The 20,840-nt window shown below is 41.9% G+C and overlaps 1 protein-coding gene across 10 annotated transcripts in view; it reads left to right on the forward strand.

Annotated features, from left to right (window-relative positions):
• PLCB4 (phospholipase C beta 4) overlaps positions 1–20,840 on the forward strand; it is a 420,321-nt gene that overhangs the window by 276,724 nt on the left and 122,757 nt on the right. For all 10 annotated transcript variants that reach the window (XM_043602872.1, XM_043602876.1, XM_043602879.1 and 7 more), the window contains 3 exons: positions 2,134–2,214; positions 3,069–3,128; positions 4,652–4,795. In XM_043602872.1, the coding sequence (XP_043458807.1) occupies positions 2,134–2,214; positions 3,069–3,128; positions 4,652–4,795 (285 nt within the window). The remainder of the gene's footprint in view (positions 1–2,133; positions 2,215–3,068; positions 3,129–4,651; positions 4,796–20,840) is intronic.

The following is a 20,840-nucleotide window of genomic DNA, read 5'->3' on the forward strand; positions in this document are numbered from 1 at the left end:
GTGTGTTTCATGGATCGCTTCAGATCCTTATTTAGAATAGGATAGAGTGCACATAAATAATAACTATGGTGGCTGGTTCATTGTGGGTCTACTCTGTAAATACCATTTTAGGACATACTTTTGAATGTTGTGCACCAGAATTCTGTACTACCATAAAGATACTGCTTGGGGAGTATTTGAAAATGTGTGAATTCTCCTATTTTAATTAGTTGCTGATTCTTGTTTCTCAATCAGTAATGACACAAGACTCCCTACCACTTTGTAGGTCAAGTTTAATGCCTTTTGTGTGGCATACAGTACCCTTCTGATCTAGCCTTATTATGTGTCCAGTCTCATCCACTGCTACTCTTGTGAGGTAGTCTAACCACACCAACTCCTCAGAAGTTCCCACTGTCGGATCAAGCCTACATGTCCTTGCAAATGCTGCTCTCTGCTCCTCATGGATAACTTCTACCCATGCTCTAAGACCTATATAAAGTGTAATCTTCTGGGTCAAGCCTTTTCAAAAAGGTCGCACCATTCAAAGTGCTATCATTGTGGGTCATGTATTGGCAATATCATGTTGTTAGTAATTTGCTGCTACAAATGTAAATTTGAACCATATGTTATGGATAGTAGCTACAGCTTGCTGAATTGTAATTGTGTGTCAAGTACTTTACATTTATCAACTCCTTTAATTCCTACAAGCCTGAAAGTTATGTGTAAATACCTCCATTTATTAGATAAGGATTCTGAGACTTAGAAAGGGCTTTTCTAGGAGACAATAAAAAATAAATGGCAGAACTGGGTTTTGAGTCCAAAAGCAAAGGTCATCCCATGCCCTCATTCTTTGTATTTTTCATTGCTATGTGTGCAGTGCTTAGCATGTACCTGGCATGGAATTGAAATGGGTATGATATTCTTCTCCTGTCAGAAGACCACCCAAACAAATTTGAAGTCTGACTTTGTACAAGGCCCCTGGGACTCCAAATTCTGACACTTTATGGTGGCCCAGTATCTTCACATTGGATTTACCTTGATGAATGTCTCTGCTTCCCTAAAATTTAGAGAGCTCTGTTTTGATTGGTGAAATCTGAACTACCCTTAAAGTCTTAATCCTATAATTGCTCTTTATTTGTTTTAAGTCACTGCCCTGATCCATGTTTGGCAGACAGGTTCCCTATTGTTTGCTCTGTGATTATCTAAGAGGACAAGTTCTTCAGATCATGAGAAGGACATGTGGATTTGTTAACACATGGGTGCCAAGGCTTGGTGCAATGCAATCAGAGGGCAGAAGGTATCTGGGTTCATTTCCTGAATATTCTTTTACTTTCATTGTTATAAAATTTTCCTGCCACTCATAAGCACAATGGCACATTCTTGCTAAAGACCAGGGATCCTTTGCCAAGTGTATTGTAGCTGCCCTTGGGCCCCTGCATGTGGCTAACGTTCCTTCTTGATTCAGATTTTGATTCTGTAGGTTTCAAACATAGTTTCTGGTGTCAAAGGCCATAACAGTGCTTCTCAAACTTTAGCGTGCATTAGAATCACCTGGAGGCGTTGTTGGAACACAGATTTCTGAGCTCTACCCCTGGAGACTCTGATTCAATCCATGTGGGCTGGAGCCCTAGACTCTACAGTTGATGCTGTTGGTCCAAGGACTACACTTTGCGTAGCTCAAAACCCTGCTCAAGCTCTGGTTTACTGGACACCAGATGAGGTTGGATGTAAAAGCAAAAATTTCAGCAGTTTTCTGAGTAAGCATCTGAATGCTGAATTGTGTAGACAAAAAGAAAAAAAAACATAGACTAAAAAAATTATCTCCTGGTTTTTTACATTATATTAAATACAGGCAATGGTACCTCTTTTGTGGAGGGAGACCAGTTGGCTAGAATCTGGGAGTCCTCCTTCTCTGAGTTCTTCTTGCAATGTCCTAGAGAAACTTTATTCTCTGTGATCAGTCTTTCAATATAAAAGTGAATGCAAAGAGTTTTCAAGATGAAAATACTCCATGATAAGAAATGTGGTCATTAAGGTTTAGGATGCAAAAGCATGATTTCTTATTTTCCCTATTTAGAGGCTAAAAGGTACTTGCATTTTTATTAGATTCAAAGTGGTATGAGTCATACAGATCAACAAATTTCTTTTTAACAGGAATCCTTTGTGTTTGAACCCAACTGCCTCTTCAAAGTGGATGAATTTGGCTTCTTTCTGACCTGGAGAAGTGAAGGCAAGGTATGGCACAAGAACAGCAAGTTGTTATTTCCTGCTCTCTGGTTTAAACTACTTTATTTCTCAACAAGCAGGCAGAATGCCTCTTGAGAGCATGGACCCTATGCTTATTCATTACTTCAAGATTTTAAAAACGTACTTCCATGTGCTGGGCATTGGGGATACAGTGCTGGTCAAGGACAATATCTTAGACCTCATAGATTCCAGTCTAGGAGAAAAAGCAGGCATTACAAAAAAAAGTAGAAGTCATTGAGTGCTGTGAAAGAGAAGGTCAGGTTGTTACAAGAGTTGAAAACAGGCAGATCTGATTTAATCTTGGGAATTAGGAAGGTTTCCTAGAAGAGATATTCAAGCTGAGTCTCAAAAGCACATTAAGAGGATGGTCATCTTGTTATACCCCAGGACTTCACTCAATACACAGCACAGTGCACACATTTAATGAATCTTTGAACTGAATTTAACACAGTAGAATTGGAATTCTATAAAAGCATTATTACCACTTAATATTTCATGTACACACATATATTTAATGATACACACACACACACACACACCAGTAATATAGTATTATATGCCTAAAGGTAACAGCACTTTTATTATAAAAGTAATAAATAATTATGCAGACTTACGTTCATATATATGAACATATACATATATATGTATATTTGAATGGAATATATTGAAATTGAATGGTCTTGACTATTTCTGATCATTGGATATTGCGATTACTATCCTTTATTTTTCATTCCCCCTCTACCTTACTGTCACTGGTGTTGCCTTCATCATCATGTACCTCATCTGTGCCACAAGTCTGGCAGGATTTTGCCTCACTGCTGTCTTATATTCTCTCTTTTCAGGAAGGACAAGTTCTAGAATGCTCCCTCATCAACAGTATTCGATTGGGAGCCACCCCAAAGGTACCTGTGATTGGTGTTTGCTGTTCTTCTAAACACAGATTTCCTTAGGTTGGAAAAGGTTTCTAGAATGCTATTTTAACCTGTTATTGCCCAAACTCATCAGCTGGGAGTTAAGAGAACACACAGTTCAGAAATCTTTTCATCTATGGAGTGCCTAGGTAGCTCAATGGGTTAAGCATCCAACTTCAGCTCAGGTCATAATCTCCCGGTTTGTGAGTTCCAGCCCCACGTTGGGCTCTGTGCTGACAGCTCAGAGCCTGGAGCCTATTTCAGATTCTGTGTCTCCCTGTCTCTCTGCCCCTCTCCCACTCATGCTCTGTGTCTTTCTCTCTCAAAAATAAATAAACATTTAAAAAAATTTTTAAAGAAATCTTTTTCATCTGTACCTTTTGGGTGGTTTGGATTGCATTACATTTAGTTATATTAGAAACGTTGTTCACCTTTCAAAGAAAAGATGCTTTCATGGTATCAGCATCAAAGACACCATTTCCTTAACTCAGAAATTAATTTGTCAAGGGCCCCCTCCCTCCGCTGCCATTTTTTTTTTCTTTTCAGCAAACAGTGAGTCACTTCTGGTCTGTGGTTGATGTGGAAATTTAAATAGCTTGGGTAGTTTCATATTTGTGCACCTGTGCACGCAGACATTGGCTCACCTTGGAGGTTCAGTTTGCCTCTGAGAGAAAAAGATGACAGAGCATATAAATCAGTCTTCTTCACAGTGATTGATTTGTTTGAATAAGAAGCTGTTTGCATAGTGGTGCTAGGAATTTAAAAGCTGGCTTTTTTCTAGAATATTAAAGCACAGTATTTATTCCCATTTTCATAATAGCCCTGCAGGTTTTTAGATGTTGAAAACAAAATTATGTTCCTCATTTTGTTCCTCTTTGTCTTTTTTAAAGCTGTCCTCTTTTTATGTTAGTTAAAATTTCTGTGTAACTATGTTGGCATTTCCTTCTGAGTTCTCCTGGAGGACAAAACGCTATTTTATTTGCTATTTAGGGTAAAATTACACTGTCATCATTCCAAATGAAGATGCCATGGCTTCTAGAGATGAGCATACTTTTTGTGTCCAGGTTACTTGACAGACTTAATCTTATTTTTTAATGACCCTTGATTGCTGGCCGTGGCAATGCCCATGTTTATTTGCATGAGACCTCAGTCACTGTCCTCTGCTGAGAGACCCCTTTGATCTTTGTGGACACAAGCAGGTCCCAGTCACAACCTTTCCATACCATTTTCATATACCAGGCCCTGTAATAATTACAACCAAGAACCTAAAGATAGACCCTCACACCTAGTTTTCTAAATCAATAGTATTATAATACCTTTCTTACCAAATGAGTTCAAGTAATGTGTAGTGTTATAATTTTTACCTCTACAAGCTTTAGAATAATGCTAGATATCTGGGCATTCTAGGTAAAAAGAAAACATTTGTCCTGTGTATTTTTACATCAGATGAGCAATGTTTCCTCCAGGCTTTGATCTAACAATTTTTTCCTGTGTGTATATATATGTCTATACAGGATCCCAAAATCCTGGCTGCTCTTGAAGCTGTTGGAAAGTCAGAGAATGATCTGGAAGGGCGAATAGTTTGTGTCTGCAGTGGCACAGATCTGGTGAACATCAGTTTCACATACATGGTGGCTGAAAATCCGGAAGTAACTAAGGTAGCCTCAGTGAAAGCACCTCTCTCCCTTTCCCCCCCAGATGTATATGGATGGTGTGCATAATCTTTATGTATAATGTCATTTTGATTTATATATTAAAAGTTGTATAGTAATTTAAGATTTAAAAAAATCTATTTCCATTGCCTAGCTGAACATTGGTGTAGAAAATTCAGCAAGCACCGTGCTTTTAGAGTATCACTTACCTATACCAAGAATCCAAATACCTCTGTGGATATGTTGTAGGGAAAACTAGCCCAGGACCTCTCTCACACTAGAATGTGCACAGGAGTCACCTGGGAATTTGTTAAAATGCACGTTCTGATTCGGTAAGTCTGAGATGGGGACAAAATTCTCCCTAACAGGTTCCCAGCTGATACCGATGATGCTGGTCGGAGAACCACATGAATAGCAGGGGACTAGATCAGCACTGCCCGCTAGAAATGTAAATCAAGCCACAGATATCATTTACATTTTCCTAGCAGCCACATTTAAAGAGTAGGAAGGAACAGGTGAAATTAATTTCAATAAAATAGTTTATTCAGGACAGTATACCCAAAATACCGTCGTTTTAATGTGAAATCAAAATAAAACTTATTAATGACATATTTTACATTTTTTTATACCAGGTCTTCAAAATGTGATGTGTGTTTTCAATTCAGACCAGCTACATCTGAAGTGTTCAATAGCTGCATATGGCTGATGGCTATCATAGTAGATAGTTCAGGTCTAGACGGTAAAGATATTCAAGCTCCAATCCCTGCCCCTATAAGTTATTGAAGTATTGGATCCTGATCCATCTTTTAATACCATACCTAGCATACCATTGCCCTGGCAAGCAAGTCTGAAAGAGATTTTGTCCCAAGTAGAAAGCCTCAAACATAAATCAGTTTGCTGCAAGTCATTTGTCTTCAGGGTGGTTTTACCTCTGAACAGAGAGAGCTCTCATTATCTTTCTGTAGTAGGTGTGAAGAGGCCTTAGCCTTGATTCTCCCATTGCAGAGACCTGAGTTTGGGGGCTAAGGGAGGCGTTTCATTTTCCCACTTAATCCTATAATGTAGGATTGAATAAGAAAGTCATCATTTAGAGCTGGGGGGAAATGTACAGATAAGATCATCTGACAAAACCAGACTTCGAAGACTTAACCCTGCACCCAGAGCTAACTGGTGGCAGAAGTGAGTTCTACAGACTCTGAGAGCCTATAGGCTCTCTACTCCCACTCATAAAGTGTGGTCCACATTCCAGCAACACAGCCTCACCTAGAAGGTCCTTACACTTTAGAGTCGCCAATCCACCCAGACCTGATCCAGAATCTTTGCTTTTTTAACAAGATGCAACCCCCCCCCCCCCCCCAGCCCCAGATGACTCAGATGTGTGGTGAAGTCTGAGGAGCTCCCAGGCTTAGGCTTTGGAGCCAGGAATGGTTGCTCCATGTTACAGGGAAGCCTTTGTTTCTGTCTTGTGGTGGTTTTGTGGGTTTTGTGCTGTTGTTCCAAGTTGCTTCACTTTGGGAGAATAGATATTGCAAAGCCTTCAAGTTCTTTTATTATCTTGCTTAGATCAACACCAGTTTGAATGGTTTCTTGAACCCTGCTGATGTCAACATACATTGTTCCCGCTTTTTGGCATTTACGTCTGCATATTTTCTACAAAGGTCTTTTTTAGTGGCTGTTTGCCATAGCAACATTCAATCCCAGAAGTCCATGTTGACCACCCACAAAGAAAAAGTCTCGTTAATCAGATGCAGGTATTGAGCTGCCGAACATTTTTCAAAAAGACAGCTCTGTAGACCTGTGTTTCCTGGCTTTCATCAACCCGTCACGTTACAAGAAGCAGGGTGGCTCAGTATAAGCTTGGGCTTTGGCATCAGGTTGCCTGGGCTCAAATCCTGGCTTTCCCCCTTAGCAGCTGTGTGATTTAGGCACACAGTTTACCTCTCTGTGCCTCATTATCTTCATCTGTAAAATGGGAATAATACCAAAGTATCTGCCATTAGGATTGTCATGAGGATTGCATGAGTTACTACTTGGAAAGGGCTTAGTGCAGTGTCCCTCACTGAAAGCCTTTGATGAGTGTTAGCTATTAGGATCACAGGGTCACAGAATATTATTAGGACAGGAAATGGAGTTTAGAAAGCACTTCCTAACACTTCATTTTTCAGATGAGGAGAGTGAGGCCAAGGAGTTAGCAGAACTCACCTAAGACTACACAGCGGGCTAGGCCAGAGTCTGGTTTAAAGCCCAGGCCTTCTCACTCCCCATGTGATGCTCTAGCCGTGCCACCCCACCTGATGCCCTGGGCAAGTACAGTCCTGGGAAGATGGCTTAAATCAGTAAATCCCGTAACATTTTTGCTTTCCATGGTTTGATTGCTATCAATCTTAGTCCATTTTGCTTCAGAACCATGTTCGGAGACCCATACTCATGAGTAGGTAGTATATATGTCTATCTTTGAGAATAGAGGGTATGTACTAAAAGTTAAGATTTGGGGTTCTTTTCTTGATAGCATTTCCACTGAAGCTTTGACATGTGGAGGAGAAGAGAGTGAAAAAGCTTGTTATTGAGTATACATTTATGTGGGTAATCTTGCCTACTTCCTGATATCAAAACTTAAAATAACTGCATGGTTCATATCATTATGCTACCTCCAGCACTGACACTATCTTCCCCGTCCCCACCAATTTATTCCTATTCCTATGTATGTGTTACAATCCCTAACAGAACACACAAGCCATCAAGGTGAGAGGATTGATACAGAATACAACAAATGTAATGACCTTGGGTCACAGTGATGGCAGAACTCACAAATTCGATCTGGTTAAGTGAGAAATGTGGAGATGTCCCGTGTGTCTGAAATGGCACTTGTGACTTTGTGATACCACTGAAGCATGATTACAGGCTATAAGCCTGGAATCCTGGTGCCACATGATACGCTAACTGCCTCCTATTCTTGCCCTGTGTTCCTGGTCAGTTTTTCACAAAAGTCCATTAAAACAAGTCAGCATCTTTTAAAATAACACATACATATCTTAGACACTTTCTTTTAACTGGAAGCATATAATGTGATTCGGTTGTTGGCCAAACTCTTAATATCAGGTATGAAGTATCTTCATTCAGTATGGGTCTGTGGATTGGGGTCCATGTCGTTTTTGCCTATATCTCACCCATGAGGCATTCGTTGCCTCAGATATCCAGTTTGGTTTCTTTGAAGTTGAAGTGAGGCTTTTAGAGACATTCATGAAGCAATGGGAGTGCAGAACCCTACAACTTTATGACTCCTTTCTCTAATCCTATTGTTGTCCACACAGTTTGAGAAAAAAACATGTTGAGCAACTCGCCTTTAAAGACATCTTTCCGAAATATCCAACTTAGAGAAGGAACAACTCTCTTTCTTTCCACGAGCTTATTTCATTGGTTCATATGGGTTTTTTATGTTTTTATTTTTGAGAGAGTGCAAGCAGGGGAGGGGCAGAGAGATTGGAGGACAGAGGATCTGAAGTCGGATATGCACTGACGGCAGAGAGCCTGATGGCGGGCTCAAACTCACGAACCATGAGATCATGATCTGAGCCAAATTCAGATGACTAACCAACTGAGCCATCCAGGCACCCCTGGTTCATATAGTTTTTTAATTACAATGGATATGAACAGGTTTGGAAACAAACATAAGTAACTCATAGTAAGCATGCAAGGTTAGAACAAAGGATCCAACATATTGGACATTTGCTTACTAATTGTGAGAGGTTAGCATTCCCTGGGTGGTCAGAGTGTTTTGCTTGTTTTATGAGCATCTGATGAGTGCTGGTCTGACTAGTGAGAGATCAGTCAAGAGACTTTCTAGTATAGAACTTGCTTAGGAGTCTTTATCCTATGAGATTCTTGACTCTGTTCTTAATTCCTGGGCTCTCAGGACACTAATGACCTGACCATTCTGAAAAAACACTTTACCAAACCTTTCATCCAGGCAAATGGGCCAACTTTTCAGTCTCATGTACTGTCCATTGAGGACCAGCTTTCATGTGGAGGAGGAACTTTTCCTGACTTTGAGCCATTTTACTTTCTTCCCAAGAAGTTCTCTGCTCTTTCTTATCTTTTTATTTTAAGTGGGTATCTTTTATTTTATTTTATTTTATTTTATTTTATTTTATTTTATTTTATTTTATTTATTTATTTTGAGAGAGAGAGAGCGAGCAAGCGAACAGGGGAAAGACAGAGAATCCCAAGCAGGCTCCCCAGTGACCGTGCATAGCCCAATGCAGGGCTTGAACTCACGAGCCGTGAGACCATGACCTAAGCCAAGATCAAGAATTGGAAGTTTAACTGACTGAGCCACCCAGGCGCCACTTAAGAGTCCATACTATTGCATGGTATCTGAGTTTCTCAGAGTTGAGGTTTCAAATACAGAATATTTTCCTGTACATGTGACTGGGAAAATATGGTTATGCTTTCCTACAGTAGAAGGAGGTATGGGTATAAAAGACATCTTTGTAGCTTGGCTTGTATTTTCTTCAGCCGTCTTCTCTGCTTAAAGAGCCAAGAGCTTGCCATGCGACTGTACCTCTTTGGAAGATTCGAGCTCAATGCTACATCCTTTCTCCTCTACAGAATAACTGTCTAACAGTATTGTAAACTTATGTCCAAATCTAGACCCTTCACCCACAGTCCTTGCAAGCAGCTGAGACCATCAGTGCCGCCTTTGTCTCCTGCATCAGCCCATTACAAACAGCCTTGTATCAAGAATCTAGCTGCTTCCCATCACCCCATCACTACAGCATGTGCCAGGCCAGTGTCCTGTCTCTCCTGGTTTCTCTGCCTTGGACTTGCTCCTTTAGTCTGTTCTCAAAATAGCAGCTGGAGGGATGCTTTTAAAACGGAATTCAGATCACATCACCGTAAGACTTACAAAGCCCTACATACAGGAAGCCACCCTCACTCTCCCTTTCTGCCCGTGTCTCCCTCTCTCTACTTCAGTATCTCCCTCCAGCTCCAGGGACTTTACATTTGCTATTCCTTTTGCCCGGAACACACTCTTCCGCCAGTTAATGCACTGCTTTCTTGCTCACGTTTTCTCACGCCTCTTCTGGAATATCGCCTTAGCTCCCATTCTTGCCATGCTGCAGCTCTCCCTCCTGTATCCAGCTGGGTTGTTTTCATAGCATTGATCACTATTTACATATCATTTATTCATTTATTCACTTCCTCTCCTGACATCCGGGCAACATCCTGTTCACTGCTGCATCCCCAACATTTAGAATGGCCAGTGCCCAACATTCAGTAGGTGCTCGATAAATGCCCATTTTACTGAGGTCCTTATATTGATGGAATCAATAAATTCTAACCCAGGTGATAAATGTCTAACCCTCATTGCTATACACCTCCAGTTTTGTACAGTGAGCTCCAAGAAAAATTAGGCAAACGCTCTTTACACAAGAAGTCTGAGAAAATGTGATGGAAAGATCTGGGATTCCATGGTGTTATTTTTAGAGTCACTTTGCAAGATGTCATGGGACTGTTGCTGAGAATCAACAAGACTGGAGGTTTTAACCTGGTGTCTTTCCTCTCTCCAATTTAGATCATTAGTTTTCTGCTTGCCTAAATCCTTCCCGTCATTCCAGTTAGAAAATGTAGCTTTTATTTCCTCTCCTTAAAAACCCTCTATTTAAAGGAATGGCTAACAAGATTGCTAGCACTTCTTCCTCAAACACCTGTGCCTTTGGGTAATACGTGAGTATGATATGTAGCTTAGAATGCCCATGAGTAAAAGCAGTCACATGATGGTGGTTTCCAGTTTTTTTCCTAAACTACAATAAAACCCGCCCCTCCCACACTCCCCTGCCCCCTCTCCCTCTCCTCCCCCTACCTCTGCAGATGATTCTCATCTCTGCAAATAATACTATGACAACTGCATTCCTTAGTTAGGAACACAATTCCGGGGCAGGGGGGTGGTGCAGGGGGGGTGGTGATGCCACCTGGGTGGCTCAGTCAGTTAAGCTTCTGACTTTTGATTGCAGCTCAGGTCATGATCTCAGTCATGGGATCAAGCCCTGTGTCAGGCTCCCTGTTCAGCAGGTAGCCTGCTTAAGATTCTCTGTCTCCTTCAGCCTCTCTCCAGCTCACACTCACTCTCTCTCTCTAAAATAAATTAAAAAAAAAAAGAATGCAACCAGCTTGGAAGGATTTTGTCTCTGGCTTGTTGAAGGGAGTTCAGATGTCTTTCATTACGTTACAGCTGGTGCGGCACAGCAAACTGAAATCACAGAGTCACTGTACATAAGATGGAAATGCAGCCCTCATTTAAAATCCCCAAAAATAAGTGTGTTATTTTATACTAAGTTGAATTTTCCTTTGATTACAAAAATAAGCTGTTTTTATGAGGTTCAAAATGCAAAGATTTACACTGAATTTAGACAATTTCCAGACTGATCATTATACTTCACGCAGGTTGTAAATATTTGGCAAACTCTATAAATTAGGCTTTGTAAGTAAGTCCTCAAATAAGCCCATCAGTAAGTACTATAGAAATTAAGTTACAAAACTGTTATGTGTTCTCTTTTGTTTACAAAAAAGGTAAAGTCAGATAATTTATTGCAGGTAATAAAATCTTAGTTTAGTAAATTGGGTTGAATACCAAGACCGCTTTGCTGAACTTGAATAATGTTGAGTGGAAGGCTTACTACAAAGGTTCATGGCAAAGGCCCTGAAGAACCTGTCTCCCCTCAGTTAGCTTTGTTGTTGTTGTTGTTGTTGTTGTTGTTGTTGTTTTTCCTCCCAAACACACAGTTTCTCCTAGGGATCTGACCACTGGCCTCACCTTGGGAGCCTCTTAAAAATGCAAATTCCATGGGGTACCTGGGTGGCTCAGTCCATTAAACCTCTTTGGCTCAGGTCATGATCTGGCAGTTTGTGAGTTCGAGCCCCATGCCAGGCTCTGTGCTGACAGCTCAGATTATTCTGATATTCTCATTCTCTCTCTCTCTCTCAAAAATAAACAAACACTAGGGGCGCCTGGGTGGCGCAGTCGGTTAAGCGTCCGACTTCAGCCAGGTCACGATCTCGCGGTTCGTGAGTTCGAGCCCCGCATCAGGCTCTGGGCTGATGGCTCAGAGCCTGGAGCCTGTTTCCGATTCTGTGTCTCCCTCTCTCTCTGCCCCTCCCCCGTTCATGCTCTGTCTCTCTCTGTCCCAAAAATAAATAAACGTTGAAAAAAAAAATAAAAAATAAACAAACACTTAATTCTCTCAACCCATGGAATCTGAAATTCTGGGAGGCAGAACCCAGTAGTAATCTGTTTTAAACTAAACTGCCAGGTGATTCTGATGCAGGGTGACGTTTCAGTCCTGTTGGTTTAGCATACAAATGGACTTAGTCCAAAAACCACAGTGATTTTGAACTTACACAAGTTTTTATCAAATTGATTGACTACAGCAAACAGGTTAATCTATAGACCTGTGGATTCTACTGACCTAGCCATTGATTAGAATTCACTCAGTAAGAACACAAAAAGCACCATTAAAATGAATTAGTGTCTGTGACCCAAGCAATAGCTTTCTTTCAGAGCACTCCCTGTTAAGATGCTGTTTCTTGACATGCAGGTTTTTTAAAGTTTATTTATTTATTTTTGAGAGAGAAAAATGCATGAGTGAGGGAGGGGCAGAGAACAAGGGAAAGAGAGAATGGCAAGCAGGCTCTAGGCTGTCAGTGCGGAGCCCAATGCGGGGCTCAAATGCAGGAACCATGAAATCATGACCTGAGCCAAAGTCGGACGCTTAACCAACTAAGCCACCCAGGAGCCCCAGTGTACAATTTTAATTGTATTATATATGCCAGTCATTCTCAAACTGTGGTCCCCAGACTAACAGCTCCAGCAGTACCTGGGAACTTAATCAGAGATGCAGATTCTCAGGCCCTGGCCCTACTGAATCTGTAACCAATTTTAGCTCTCCAGGCGGTTCTGGTGCACACTCAAGTGTGAGAAGTACTGCCCTGTGGAGAAGCTTAGCAAGGAGTGTTTATACCCTGCTTCTCTTTAACTCCTTGGTCTGCTACCCAGGCTCACCTGAGCCAATGCCTTTGGAATGCTAAAGTAGCTAAATTATTAATCTCAGCTTCCTGTGTTCTGATTGATTAAAGTTTTTCACCCCTTTGCCTCAGTGTTTTTTGAGGCTCAAGTCTGGGATAGGATGTGTGTGTGTTTGTGTTCTCATGTTTCCAAAACTGAAAGTTGACATGTTCTTGTTTTTACTTTAAACCGTTTTTGAATTCATGTGAAAGAAAGCAGTGATGGCCGGTTAAAAAGCTCTCTTAAGGATAGAGCTGTGAATCAGCCAGTGTGTGGGTGCATGTTGTAAGCTTTAAGTGCCCTGTCCTTCCTAGGTGTTTTCTTCTTGCCAAATGAGGATAATGGAGTTCATTTGGCTTATTGCTGGGTTGAATTTAGAAACCATCATCCTCTCTCTGCCTCAGGAGGGAGGGCTGCCTTCATTGGTTAATCTGTGGAGTGGGTGAAACTTGTCTCCTTGGGCCTCCCACAACCGCCTTCCATCTCTCTTGCTCCCTCGGTTCTCATTGTGCTTGTAAAGACCGTCTGTCCCAGAACTCAGTACTTCAGTGTCTCATCCATGGTGGTGCTCTGTCAGCTCTGAACTTAGTGCTTCATTGCCATATCAACAAAATTTGTAGTTCCTTTAAACCACCAGTTTTAAACTCAGATGCCTACAGAAGCCAGGAAGATGATGTAAATAATGAAAAAATGCCAGGTGATGACAAGGGATAGTATAGATAGCGAGTTGGGGGGTACATACACCCTCTAGGGGGTGGAGGGCAGCATCTGCTTCAACCAGTTTTCCAACTATCTAAGAACATGGGCCTGAAGGTTGCTAGATTGTTGGAGATGCTGATATTTTGTCCGTAAGATACTAGACATCTGGATTTTTTTTTACATGAAATCTGTTGTTAAAATGTTGACAAATATATTCATTTTTAATGATTTTTTAAAATGTATTTATTTTAAGAGAGACAGAGACAGCTCGAGATCAGAAGGGGCAGAGAGAGAGGGGGACAGAGAATCCAAAGCAGGCTCCACACTGTCAGCACAGAGCCTGATGTGGGGCTTGAACTCATGAATCCATGAGATCATGACCTGAGCCAATGCCAAGAGTTGGATGCTCAACCAACTGAGCCACCCAGGTGCCCTATGTTCATTTTTAAGTGCCATGTATGCCAAATGACAGATCTGTCTGTGGCTCATTTAGAACCTTAGGTCTAGACCTCAGCCAACATGCAGCATGAATGTACTTACAGAAAGATGAATGCTGATATTTACCTAATGTGTTCATTTCACTGACATTTTAAATAAAGATGCCTGTTGGGGCGCCTGGGTGGCTCAGTCGGTTAAGTGTCCAACTTCAACTCAGGTCATGATCTCATGACTTACGGGTCCGGGTCCCATGTCAGGCTCTGTGCTGACGGCTCAGAGCCTGGAGACTGCTTCAGATTCTGTGTCTCCCTCTCTCTCTGCCCCTCCCCAGCTCCCACTCTGCCTGTCCCACTCTCTCTCTCAAAAATAAATACACGTTAAAATTTTTTTAAAAAATTAAAAAAAAAAAGATGCTCATTTTTTTTTTTTCCTTTGTACCTTCATTCATCCAGCTATTCATCCAAGAATTTTGTGTGTGTGTGTGTGTGTGTGTGTGTGTGTGATGATTTCTAAGGTTGGACAAATCATTTCTACTACAAGGGCTTTTTTATTCTCACAAACAAAAAAGAGTTGTACCAAGTGACCCTTAAAGTTATTTCCTTCTATAAGAGTTAAGGAATCTCTTTGCAAGAGAAAGTATATTAGATGCCGAGGACAGTATGGATCAGTTGTTTGGAGGGCACTTGTATATACGTGGAAGTCTTTGGTCTAATGTAGGTCACATCCCCATCTCTAAGGCCAGTCTTCAAACTGTTAGGATGGGAGGTTCTGTGGTTAGAGAGGGAGTGGGGGAGAAAAGTATTTCCGTAAAAGAGGCAGGACTTTGTACCCAAAAGAGGGAGGGCCTGCTGGTCCCCTTATGGTGATGTCCTCAGTGTGCAGTCACCCGAAGACAGAAGGCTGTGCATGTGGCAGGGTGAAGACATGAGTAGAGATTCAGAAGCAGAGGAATATTGTACCTGCAGTGGTAGATCCAGGGTGAAGACTGGAGTGAACACTTCTCATTGGGAAATTCGAAGGTCAGGCCAAGCCTGTGACCTGCTGGGAGTGCCAAGCTGAGATGCTTGTGGAATCCATCCTGATGATTCTAGGGAGGCAAGGGAAGGCCATGCATGGTGTCATGGGAGGGATACAACATACTCTACATTCTCAGATCAACACATGGTAGTAACATGTGGCTGAGAGCATCTCTCCTCAGCATCTGGGTCTCAGCAGCAGCACCTGGGAACTCTGAGTGGAATCTCGGGCCCTGCCTCAGCCCTGAGGAATCAGAATCAGCATTTGAGTAAGATTCCGAATGTACTTATGGTTTGAGAAGTCCTGAGATAGAATTCAAGAAAATCAGTTGTACTTGGCTGCAACCAGTTACCCATGGAGGGAGGCCTGAGACACCTCTGAACACAGAATCCAGAGAGCTTGTTCCTGGGTAAGGGGAGAGAAGCTATGGGGGAGACAGATTTTAAGTCTGATTAGCTGGGAGTATGATATACGGATACGGTTATCAGAAAGTGAGGGCCTAGTGACATCGAGACAGAGGGGGGAAAGGACAATAAATTTATTTAAAATAGGTTCTCTGAGAATGTGTATGCCACAGGTCCCGCTGTGGATCCTACAACATAAAGGAGCTCACTTGCTAGTTGGGGGCCCTCGGGCCGTGTCTGTGGACCAGCCAGCCCTGGCCTGCTGTCCCTGTGTTCTGCATCTGTAGCCCCTTGCCATTCTAAAAACACCTATCTTCGTGGGTTTTTTTGTTTTTTGTTTTTTTGGAATTCTCAAATTTCTTTAGTAGTCAATGGTGGATTTTAACTATCGATTCTCATGGCACCAGACTTACTTCAAAGTTAAGCTCCTTGTCTGGGGCACCTGGGTGGATCAGTCGGTTAAGCGTCCAACTTCTCAGGTCATGATCTCATGGTTCCCGAGTATGAGCCCTGGCGTCGGGCTCGCTACCGTCAGCATGGAGCCTACTTGGGATCCTCTGTCTCCCTCTCTCTCTCTGCCCCTCCCTGCCTGTGCACTCTCGCTCTCTCAAAAATAAATAAACCTTTAAAAAGAAAAGAAGGTGCCTGGGTGGCTCAGTTGGTTGAGCGTCCGACTTCAACTGAAGTCATGATCTCACGATTCATGGGTTCGAGCTTGGCATAGGGCTCGGTGCTGACAACTCAGAGCCTGGAGCCTGCTTTGGATTCTGTGTCTCCCTCTCTCTCTGCCCCTCCCCTGCTCATTCTCTGTCTCTTTCTCAAAAATAAACGTTAAAAAAAAAAATAAAGCTCCTTGTCAAAGTTCACATTCAGGAACCGGACACTGGAGCTAGAAGAGATTTTGCTGTCCTTTTAGGAAGTTTTCTCACCTGCATCAGTGAGGTCTGTCTCTTTGGGGTAGTAAGAGGAGGAAAGTGTGGCTTAGAGCCCCAGTCTGCAGCAACCCTGAGCACACCAGCAAATTCATTTTAAACATTTGCACAGACCATGCATTTTTGTATTGTTCACAAGCGTTTTCCGAAGGCAGAGGGAGTATTGCTTATGGTAGAGCGGGTACTTCCAGTACATTCGAGTAGAAAGTGCAGAAGAGGACACAGAGGAAAAGAACCACCCTCCCCCCTCTGCCAGAGTGCATTACCCCGTCTTCTGTGTCTTTTTTTAAATTGAAGGGAAATTCACATAATGCAAAATGTGCCACTTAGAAGTAAGTGGACAATTTAGTGCCATTTAGTAGATCACAGTGTTGTGCAACAGCCCCTTCTGTCTAGTTCTAGAACCTATCGTCCAGCCCCCAAAGGAAACCCCATTCTTGATCCCTCCAATCCCATCCCAGCCACACCAATGTGTCTTTTTAATTCACACAATTTTCTTTCATACACAGTTGGGCTCATACTGTTTATAGAGTTTAATGTACTGTATTTTATCATTTAAAATTTCTATCACGTGCATTTCCTTGGTCTTTAAAATCTTTTCTTGGGCTTCGGTGTAATTGTAAATCCCCATGATCTTTGGGGTAGGTTTTCTTGGTGTTACCAGCTCATCTTTAGAACGAGTACCCTGGGTGCTCCTATACAGAATGTGGGGGCTTTGTGAGGGACAAGTTTTCGTCGCAGGGGCCTTCTCCACCCCCTGTTGTGTTTCATGAACTGGACAGGTTTCCTAAGAGACTCTATGCTCTAGACCCAGCTCAGAGCCGCTCAGTTTGCCCTAAATGAGAGTGTTATCAAATGACTCCACCAAGGGAATGCAAAGTGAGTTACTCTAATTGCTCCAGAAGTATCATGTGACGTTTGGATTTCACCTTTTGGCCCTAGGAGAGAAAAATGTCACCGGCTTTAAACTGCTCCCCTCCTTAACGCATAGCTCCAGTTTTTTTTTTTTTTACTGCTGGCAGAAATTGCCACTGTGAACATAGTGTATGTGTAAAAAGAGCTTACATGTGTTCGTGTGTTTTCTGATCTTTAAAAAAAATAGGATGAACGAGGAGATGGGTGGGACACCTCATCTGAGATGAGACCTTATTGCCTCTGAGCACTATAACCTGGGGCAAGTTTAATAATCAGGCTGGCAGAGGCCCCAGGGTGGTTCAGTCAGTTACGTGTCTGATTCTGATTTTCAGCTCAGGTAATGATTTCGTGGTTTGTGGGATGGAGTCCCACATCGGGCTCTGCGCTGACAGCAAAGAGCCTGCTTGGGATGTGATTCTCTCTCTCTTTCTCTCTCTGCCCCACCCCTGTTCACGCTTTCTCTGTCTCTCAAAGTAAAAATAAAAATAATCAGGAGCTGGGAAAGTGCAGCCTATGGGCCAAACCCAGCCCTCAGCCTTAGTTTTTGTATAGCCAGTGAGCTGAGAATGGCTTTTTACATTTTTAAAAAGTTGTTAACAAAACATAAAAACTAAAACAGAGAATCATATGTGGCCTTCTTAAAGCCTAAACTATGTATATTCTGGCCCTTTACAGAAATGCTGACCAGTGACCCCCAATAATTACAGTAAGAACAGCAGCAATGGAATTTTTTAGTTTATATTGAATACCAGGTAATGTTCAAAGTGCTTTACATATATTATCTCATTTAACTCTCACAGCAGTCCTCTGGGCTGGGCATGATTATCATTTTGCAGAGGAAGAAATAGGCCCAGAGAGGTTGAGTAACTTGCCCAAGGTCACACAGCCAGTAAGTGGCAGAGCTCATGTCTTGAAGCCAGGCATCAGATTCACTCTAGATCCTGTATTCTGTTACTGCCCAACCACTTCTACCTGAACGTTGTATGATTTTACTCTACTGTTGAGGTAAAAGTTAACATCCTTACCTGTAGACGTTGAAATCATAAGGCAGCCCTTCCCAAACTAGTGAACTGCAAAATAGGTTCCTCACAAAAGCCTACATTTAAAGGAGGCTCCCTGGTCAATGAAGCACGAGAAAGCCTTGTTAGGTTTCTTCACTGTAGTGCTCCATAAAGCACTATTATCCTGGTAGGAATCTCAGCCCCAGGGGGGTAGTATTCAGCTATTTACCAAACTAGCATTTTGTTGTTGTTTTTCTGTTGTTGTTGTTGTTGTTGTTGTTTTGTGGGATTTTTTGCCTGTTGAAGGCACACAAATGAAACTCTTCCAGAACTATTGCTTTCCAGTAAACGGTCAACAAGCAAGGTCACAGAGGCATTCTCAGCCCCACATTTTCCCGGAAGTATGAAAGCAACGTAATCTAGGCATTCATTTGTTCATCTCTGTCATAAATATTCTTTTTTTCTTTCCATTTTCCTGCTGTCACATTTCTTCTCTGACCTTCCCTCTTTCTTTCTTTCTTTCTTTCTCTCTTTCTCTCTTTCTTTCTTTCTTTGCATGGGAAGTTTGGGGGAAAGATTTCCATAAAGGATGGAAAGGTAATGAAGGTTGGCCCCTTTTTAGCATCTTCTATAGCAAGTCCCTATTTAGTTTATAGGATTACCTATAGATTTGATTTGCCTGAGCTATGTAGGTTGATGCTACATAGGCAAGAATTGGCCAGCAGCTCCCTGATGGGTTATGTTTATCACAGAGCCTCTGCGTGTAGAGATACCGTTAGTGTTCATTTTGGCATGTCTTGCATGTCTTAATTTGCCACCTCTTTCAGCTGGTCCAGGTCAGGAGGAATGTGACTTCAGAGCTTGACAATACAGGCATCAGCCAGAGAAACCACTTCACGAATACCTTTTAATTCACCAGCCATTTGCTCTTCCTTTACCACCAGGATTTTTGCAGATTTGACAGCTGTGACCAAAAGTGTGCTTTCACAAAACTGGTTTCTGACTGGCATAGGGTAATGCTCTTGGTTTTCTTAATATCTTAAAATTCTTCAGTTAATTTAGAGTTCTCTTTGCAGATGCCAAAAAAAATGTTGCATAAAATAAAGCAAACATCTCATTTTGTTTGTGAATGAGTTCTAGAGTTTGTAAGATTGGAGCTACTTGCTCTGTTAAGTCAGGAAAGAGCATCGTATGTCGTTATAAAGTCTGTAGGCACAAATGAACCTAAGGCCTTAATGTATTCTGAGTGTATAGATGTACCTCCATTTTTAGTTTGTGTTTCTTCAGCTGGGTCTGTGAAATAAACTGACAAAAGACAAATTAACAGAGAAAAGGCATACAAATTTATTAATTTTATGTGCGTGGCGCAACACAGAAGGAATTAAATAGCCAAAGGAGCAGGGATATTTAAGAGTTTGTACCTCCTCTTAGCAGGGGAAAGAAAGGGGCAAAGGCTACTTACAGGAGAACAAATGACTTTTAGGAAAGATAAATGAGCCCTGAGAATAGATGGACATGAGAATTTTATGACCATTTCTGTTAGAGTGTGGTGCCAAGTTTTTGTCTTCCAGAAGGGAAGGTTAGAGCCACTCCTGGATCTAGATTTATGACAGTGGGGTTCTTTCAGGCAGGATCTGCTTTTAGTCACAAAAGGGATTTCAGGAATTCAGATGCCTTCAGCTCAAAATAATTTTTGGACCAAAGCGTCATATTTTGGGGTGGCGTATCTTGATTCCCTTCAACAGTGTATTTATTGGAGTACATATCTGGAATTAGATGTGCTATTTGAGACAAGGTACTATAGATACACTAGGACAGCTTAGGCAATGCAAAAATTGCCTCTTGGAATGATAATGAACAGAATCCAATTGGTAGGGGAATTTGACACTTCAGCTTCTGAATGATGATCCAGAACAGCACGATGTCCTCCCATTTCTTATGACTATTTAGAGGTTCTTTTTGACCTAACTACCCAGTGTTGTCAAGATAACCAGCCAGGCTAAGAGACTGTTTTGACTATCTGTGAGTGCCTACACTAGTTTTGACTAGAAAAGGATAAATATTATCCAGGCCCATCCAAATTTATCTTTCAAACACAGCCACGTATACTCCTTCCTGGCAGCTAATTTCCTGCCCAAATACTCATTTGCCATGCTCTGAAGGTGATTTAAGAATTAGAGGGCTTTGGGGTACCTGGGTGGCTCAGTCAGTGGTTAGGTGACCTACTTTGGCTCAGGTCATGATCTCACAGTTCATGGGTTCGAGCTCTGCTTTGGGCTCTGTCTGATAGCTCAGAGCCTGGAGCCTGGTTCAGATTCTGTATCTCCCTCTCTCTCTGCCCCTCACCAACTTGTGTGCGCACGTGTGTGTGTGTGTGTGTGTGTGTGTGTGTGTGTACTCTCAAAAATAAATTAACAGATGTAAAAAAGAAAAAGCATCAGATGGTACTTAATGCCTTCCTCCTTTTACCTTGATCAGTTTTACTCTGTGGATGGAGAACAGCAGATGAAAAACTTGTATTTTCTGGAAGGTGCTCAGATGATGTCAAGAGAAAAGGACCCAAGTTGTTCTTCCTTTTTTCTT

This window comes from Prionailurus bengalensis, chromosome A3, assembly GCF_016509475.1.
Source record: "Prionailurus bengalensis isolate Pbe53 chromosome A3, Fcat_Pben_1.1_paternal_pri, whole genome shotgun sequence".
NCBI lineage: Eukaryota > Metazoa > Chordata > Mammalia > Carnivora > Felidae > Prionailurus > Prionailurus bengalensis.